Source organism: Eimeria tenella, genomic scaffold (genome assembly GCF_000499545.2).
Source record: "Eimeria tenella Houghton genomic scaffold, Eth_scaff32, whole genome shotgun sequence".
In the NCBI taxonomy this organism is placed as follows: domain Eukaryota; phylum Apicomplexa; class Conoidasida; order Eucoccidiorida; family Eimeriidae; genus Eimeria; species Eimeria tenella.
In genome coordinates this window covers 313905-320976 of record NW_013543049.1, presented here as the reverse complement: position 1 = coordinate 320976, position 7072 = coordinate 313905, and the positions used below count along the sequence as shown (strand labels likewise).

Genomic DNA, 7072 nt, shown 5'->3' with positions numbered 1-7072 from the left:
AAACCCTAAACCCTAAACCCTAAACCCTAAACCCTAGAGCCTAGAGCCTAGAGCCCGGGGCCTGGAGGCCACGCACAGAGGGAAGGCTGGCTGGGGGGCACAGGCACGCCGCTGATGGGGGGCGAGAACTAAATAGGGTTTAGGGTTTAGGGTTTAGGGTTTAGGGTTTACACTCCGCAGTGGCTGCAGCGGTTCACTGCTGCTGCTTGCTGCAGCACTCTGCTGCGGCAGCTTCTCCAGGCTGCCACTTGGAGTGCGCTGCTGCTGAAGTCCTCAGCAATGTGCTGCAGCATGAAGGTTTCTTTGACAGCAGCAGCAACGCCTGTGTCTTCCTTATCTGCTGCTGCTGCTGCTGCTGCAGCAGGCTTGTTCACATCCTGCTGCTCCTTGTCCTGCTGCTCTTCCTGCTGCTGCTGCTGCTGCATCCGGGCATTCAGCTCGGCCTCAACAGCAGCAAAAATTTGAAGGATTTCTTTGCGGCTCTTGAGGGCTTCTTCGTTTCCAGCAGCTTTGCTGCTGCTGCTGCTGCTGCTGCTGTTGCGGGTCACAACGGTGTCCATTAAACGCAGCTCCTGCAGCAGCAGCAGCTGCAGCAGCTGAAACCGCTTCACCTCCAGGCTCTTCTGCTGTCGAGACAGCCGAAGACGCCGGCATTCGAAGCAAACCTGAAATCAAATGCAGCAGCAGCAGCAGCGGCAGCAGCAGCAGCAGTGGTAGTAGCAGTGGTGGTAGTAGCAGCTGCGCAGCAGCAGCAGCTGAAACGTAGCAGCAAGTGTTGCTCCTTGCTGCTGCAGCAGCAGCAGCTGTCGCTGCAATTTGCTGCGGCGACATCAACAACAGCGGAAGCTGCAGGTCTGCTGCAGCAGCAACAGCAGCGGCAGAGCATCAGCTCTGCTGCAGCGGCAGCAACAGCAGCAGCACCAGCTCTGCTGCTGCAGCAGCAGCGTCGGCCCTGCTGCAGCAACAGCAGCAACAGCAGCAGCAGCAGCAACAGCAGCAACAGCAGCAACAGCACCAGCAGCAGCACCAGCAGCAGCAGCAGCAGCAGCAGCACCCCTTTGAGCAGCTTGACGAGGGAAGGCATGAGGATGGGCTGCAGCGCGGGGAGCTCGAGTTCAATATGGCCCAAGTGGCCGGGGCAGCTGCCAGAGGCCCCGCAAGTGCCGCAAGTTTCTCTGCCGTCGAAAACGCCCATGCGGCTGTCGTGGAGGCCGCCTGGGACTGCAGCAGCGAGTCCCGCTGCTGCTGCTGCTGCTGCTGCTGCTGCTGCGGCGTCGGCTCCCCATTTCCTGCTGCTGCTGCCCGCCGCGCCGCCCGCCGGCGCAGAAAACGCAGCAGCTGTCACCACGCGGCAGCAGGAAAGCTTTCGGATCTCATCGTCTCCGAGAAACTCCAAACGCGCGGACTTCACGTTGGAGGAAACCAGCGAGTTCGGGTCCATCGTTCCCGTTCAAGAAAGTGGAATGCGGGGGTTCCAGCGTGGAAAGCTGCTGGTCAGCGCGTCATTCGCGATAAAAAATCCAAAAAAAACACAAATATTCCAAAGATCGCGCCAAAGACACGCTGATTCGTGCAGAATCAGCACATACACTCCGCAAGGCGCCGACCCATTGCAGCTAGTGCCCAAAACCCAGCAGCAGCAGCCGCACCGCCATTCCCAGCCCCTCAAACGAAACACAAAAACAAAACTCCAAATAAAAAGCAGAAAAAACGCGTTTCGGGCTACTAAAATTCCGGAAAAAGGAAAGAACTGACTTCAGCATCGAAGCCAGGGCTGAGGCCGCCGCCCAGCCAACGAGCACCGGCGCCGCGGAAAACCGACTTAATTAGGGCTTTTTTCTCGCCTTCAGCTATTTTTCTAATTAAAATTAATCAAATAATTCAAAATAAATCAAATTTGGAGCAAAAGGAAGGACGCAGGTATACGTTCGGCTCGCCAAGGCCGCCTACATGTGGGCCCCCCGCTGTGGGGTTCGCGAAGCCTAATGTCTTCCTCGCTTTCTCCCTCGCAAGCTTCAACAAAAACTCTTTTAAGGGTTTAATATAAATCCATTTCAGCGGCTTTTTACTTCAGATTCCTCGCTGTTGTCCTTGTGCTTGCGGGTGTACATTCAAGTTCCTTGCCTTGCGCGGCCAGCCGCTGCGATCTGCACTGCCGCGCCCGATCTTTTCCGTTTTATCAATTATTAAAAAGTCTTTAATTCCAATTTGAGTCATTTAAAACGAAAAACGAAAAATTTGGCGGCGAAGAAGCCGCGGGAGAGCCCCGCGGGCGGCCGGTGGCTGCTGTTTGAGAAGAGGGTTTGGCTGCGGTGGTTTGGCGGGGTGTTGACTCATTTGAAAGAAATGAAAGAAGTTCAAAACGTTTAAAAAATATTTAAAATATATTTAAAGGTACTTAAAAGACATTTAAAGGCATTTGAAGTCATTAGAACAGCACAAGGATGCCGCAGGCTCGACAGAGAGCCTCAGGGTTTGGAAGCACGTGCTCCAAACCCTAAACCCTAAACCCTAAACCCTAGACAGTGCAAACCCTTGAAAACTAATATTTGGAGCTCCTGTAAACAGAATGGCAGATAGAACTAACTAATGGAGCATAATTGTAAATGAAGAAAGCAATTAATAGACCACAAAAAGAAAAGAAAAAAGAAAATAATGAAGGACGTGGGAGGTGTCTTCGTCAAAGCAGCAGCAGCAGGGCTGTTTTCTTTTTGTGAAGGAATACAAATATAAAAAAGTACCATTTAATTTGTTTTTGACTTCCAGAATTTCTACAATTTCCTTCAAACTTCTTAAAAACTTTATATAAATTAAAAAAAGGAAAAAGGTATTTTCTTTCAGAGTGGCAAGTGTTTGCAGTTAATAACAAATAATAATAATAGAATTGAAAATAATAATAATTTAAATGAAGGTAATTAATTAATATTAAAATAATAATAACAATTAAAACAATTAATTCATACTTCTATTTTTCAAGAGTCAAACGGAGGCAATAAAGGCTCCAGGTGGTTTTGTTTGGAACGAGGGTTTAGGGTTTAGGGTTTGAACTTCGAATTTACAGTTTAGGGTTTAGGGTTTATGGTTTAGGGGTGAGGGTTTAGGGCTTAGGGTTTCCGGGTTGGCCCCAGAGACCGAGTGGGCCGATGAGACAGCACCACCAAACCACAGGAAGAACGGGTGTAGGGTTTAGGGTTTAGGGTTTAGGGTTTAGGGTTTAGGGTTTATTTTGATATTTTCATTATTAATAATGCTTAAATGGTTTTATTTTTAAATAATAAAAATAGGACGCAAACCAGTTGGTGCACTTTCAAGTGTACGCAGAGCTGGAAACAAATACAAAATATGTTTTTTAAATTGAATTTTATTTTGATTTAAATGCATCATTTTAATCCCTTTTAATTCATTTTAATTTATTTTAGCTTGTTTTAATTTATTTTAATTAATTTTTAATTAATTTTAATTAATTTTAATTCCTTTTAATTTCGAATTATTAAAAAGAATTTTTCTGAATCGAAGACAGTTAAAGAGAATTTGCTGAAACGGCTTTTGATTGCTTTTATTTCAACTAATTAAATTAGCCAATTAATTAACTCAGTTCATTATTTATTTATCTATTTATTTATTTAGTTAGTTAGTTATTTATTCTATATATTTGTTTTTTTATTTATTTGCTCTCTTTAAGAATAAGCGCCCGCAATGCGCGCCTACATAAGTGCAGAGTTTTGGGTCCTTTTTTTAGCTGCTGCTGCTGCTGCTGCTGCTGTTTCTGCTGCTCCTGCTGCTGCTGCTGCTGCTGCTGCTGTTTCTGCTGCTCCTGCTGCCTCTGCCGCTGCTGCTTCTGCTGTTTCTGCTGTTGCTGCTACTTCTGTTGCTGCTGTTGCTGCTGCTTCTGCTGCTGCTACTGCTACTGTTTCTGCTGCTGCTGCTGCTGCTGCTTCTGATGCTGCTGCTGCTGTTTCTGCTGCTGAGTGCGCTATTGTTGCTGCTTTTATTCTGGTTGCTGCTGCTGCCGCGGACGCCGCCTGTTGCTGCTACTATTGCTTTTGCTGCCGCTGCCTCTGCTGCCACTGCTGCACTTTCTGCTGCTGAGGCGCAGTCGCAGCAGCAGCAGCAGCAGCAACAGCAGCAGAAGCCTCCTGGTTTGCTTCTGAAACAACAAAGAAAACAGAAATGCTTTTAAACTTCTCTTGAAGATTCATCATTTAAATAAAAAAATGGAAATAAAATATTTCTTTATTTATCTTCGGTCCTTTCAAATGGACCGAAGATAATTTTTGGACTTGGAAGTATGTAAACATCTATGTATGTTATATTAATTGAATTATTTTATATTTATTTATTTATTTATTTAGATGAGTAAAATAGAAGATGTTTAAATGCCTTTAAATAGGTGAAGAAGTGTGCACTAGAAGTACTGCAGTGTACATACAGTGCAAGCTAGGAGAGGGGAGTAGGTGGACCACTGGTCAGGACCACCGGCGTGACAATGGGTCATTTCTGATCCTTTTTGATAAAATAAATTGCAAAAACTAAATTATTAATCTAATTTTAAATTGAAAAAGCATCTATTTCATCTTTGCATTCGAAATTTGGGCTCAGGGGAAGTCCGGGGGCGTGGGCAATGCCTCGAGCTGCGGCTTCCGCTGAATTCAGTGCTAAACAGCTCCTTTGGGCCTTTAAATATAGATTTTAAAATTGTAAATAATTATAAAGAAATAATTAATTAGTTAATTAATTAAATGCGACTGGAATGCGGGCTGCGCCGCCGTGCTGCAGGTGTCCATACACCCCAGTGCTTCGGATCTGCTCACTGGCGGCGGCGCTGCCGCCGCATCTTCATTTCAACTTGTCTGTGCAAATCCGCTGCAGAATCTTCAAAAATTGAATAAAATTTAGATGTAAAACAAATAAAAAGAACTAAACAAAGTTTTGTTCCTTTCCAAAAGACTATTTTTCCCTTCGCGCCACCCGCAGCCGATGCGTTCAGAATGCCGCGCAGCTTGCGGTTTTGCTTCTTCTTTCGTTTTCCAGTTTAATTCCTTTTTGTTTCGATATTTAAAACCAATATCAAAAGTGTTTATTAAAACGAAATGCCGGCATTAAAACGATTCCTTTTCTTTTCGGGCTTTTGCTTCTCTCTTCTTGCCTCTCAGCCCACTTGCGGAGCCCCCCGACCGGCAGCAGCTCGCGTAGCCTCGCAGCAGCAGCAGCAGCAACAGCAGCAGGAGCTGCTGCAGCAGCAGCGGCTGCGACAGCAGCGCGAGTTACTGCAGCAGCACCCGCAGCAGAAGGAGCTATCGCAGCTGCAGCAACTGCAGCAGGAGCCCCTACAGCAGCAGCATTACCAGCAAGACATTCTGCAGCAAGAGCTACTGCAGCAGGAGCTTCTGGCGGAGCAGCATCAGCAGCAGGAGCTGCTGCAGCAGGAGCAGCAAGAGCAAGAGCAAGAGCAGCTCGTGCTGCTGCAGCAGCAGCAACTGCAGCAGCAGCAACTGGAGCAGGAGCTTCAGCAGCAGCAGCAGCAGCAGGTGGAGGGGGAGATTTGCTCGGGCGAGGATGTGGGGTTTCAAGGTTCAGGTGTACGTACACCTGAAGTGTGGGGTGCTGCAGCAAATGAGTTTCCGGAAGTTTTGGATTTATTTGAAGTAAAAGAAACAGAAAAAGAAGACTCGGAAGAAGCAAAAAGAGTAAAAGAAACGGAAAAAGAAAACGAAACTTCTTTTTCAAAAAAAGAAAAAATGAAAGAAAACGAAATGGGCGCTGCAGCGGGGTGTGGGGCTTCAGGTGTACGTACACCCCAAGTTTGCTGCGGCGGGGCGGGGGGGTGTGGGGCAGCAACTGAAATAAAAGAAATAAATGAAACAAATGACGGGAAAACCGAATTAAATGATGAAATAAATGGAATAAATGAATTAAATGAGTTAAATGGATTAAATTTAAATGAAATAAGTGAAATAAATAAGTTAAATGGACTAAATTTGAACAAATTCGAAGAAATAAATCTCCAAAATTCGACTGAGTCCCCACGCAGACTCCAATTCGCTGAGGCCTCCCGCTTCGGGCCTTTGGCTCAGTACATGCAGTACTTGTCAACGTTCACTCCTGGGGAGCAGCAGCAGCAGCAGCTGCAGCAGCTGCAGCAGCTGCAGCAGCTGCAGCAGCTGCTGCAGCAGCAGCAGCAGCAGCAGCTGCCCCAGGGAGCAGCAGCAGCACTCAAGAAACTCCAAAGAAGAGCACAAGCAGCAGCTTATGCAAACTCCGTCACTTCTCATCCGCTGCTGCAGGGCCTCATTCGTTCTGCTGTTGCTGCAGCAGCAGAAACCCTCAGCAGCATCACTCTCGCTGATCTTGCTGCTGCAGCAACACTCCCCCTGCCCCCAATCGTCTAAACCCTAGACCCTAAACCCTCATGTTAAGTTCTGCTGTTGCTGCAGCAGCAGAAACCCTCAGCAGCATCACTCGCTGGTCTTGCTGCTGCAGCAGCAACGCTTGCCCTGATATCCATCGTCTAAACCCTAAACCCTAAACGCTAAACGCTGAACCCTCAACGCTAAACCCTAAACCCTAAACCCTAAACGCTGCTGCTTTGCAGCAAATTCGATGCATGCATATTGGTTGGAAGCATTTACAAAAGACTTGCATTGTTTGTGCCGCTGCAGTTTGTCCAGCATGCGCGCCACAGCAAACCCCAGACCCTAAACCCTAAACCCTAAACCCTCGAGCCCCCGAGCCTTAGAAATAAAGCTCCTCTACAAAGGCCGCTGCCGCCAGCCGCTGGCCCCTCACAAATGAAGCACAGAAGAAACAAATTCATCTGCTGCCGCTGCCGCTGCTGCTGCTGCTGCTGCTGCTGCTGCCGCAGCAGCAGCAGCAGGAGGCTCGTACGAAGGCCAGGAAGACCGGGAGCAAGCGGGGAAGCAGCAGCAAATGAGAACTCGGGATAAAAAGGATTAAAATGGATCAAAAACGGAACAAAATAGAACAAATTTGGAAAGAATTGGAGAAGAAATGGAGTCAAAAGAGCAAAATGAACCAGGGCTCGACTGCTGCGAGCCCCGGGAGCGGGGGGGCC

General features: G+C 47.4%; 3 protein-coding genes across 3 annotated transcripts in view; 2 read left to right on the top strand and 1 right to left on the bottom strand.

Moving 5' to 3' along the window:
- Nucleotides 1-1441, bottom strand: part of ETH_00006285 (DNA-directed rna polymerase I largest subunit, putative) — a gene marked incomplete at both ends in the record, with an annotated part of 6266 nt that extends 4825 nt beyond the window's left edge. Inside the window, 2 exons of the mRNA XM_013376192.1 lie at nt 198-665; nt 1055-1441. Coding sequence (XP_013231646.1) covers nt 198-665; nt 1055-1441 — 855 coding nt within the window. The remainder of the gene's footprint in view (nt 1-197; nt 666-1054) is intronic.
- A 22-nt stretch (nt 1442-1463) lies between these two features.
- On the top strand, nt 1464-1754 carry ETH_00006280 (uncharacterized protein; the record flags this gene model as incomplete). Its single annotated transcript, XM_013376191.1, has 1 exon — nt 1464-1754. The coding sequence occupies one exon, from the start codon at nt 1464-1466 to the stop codon at nt 1752-1754; it is 291 nt and encodes a 96-aa protein (XP_013231645.1).
- Nucleotides 1755-5090: 3336 nt separating this feature from the next.
- Nucleotides 5091-6389, top strand: ETH_00006275 (uncharacterized protein; the record flags this gene model as incomplete). Its single annotated transcript, XM_013376190.1, has 2 exons — nt 5091-5770; nt 6032-6389. The coding sequence occupies 2 exons, from the start codon at nt 5091-5093 to the stop codon at nt 6387-6389; spliced, it is 1038 nt and encodes a 345-aa protein (XP_013231644.1).
- Nucleotides 6390-7072: the final 683 nt, after the last annotated feature.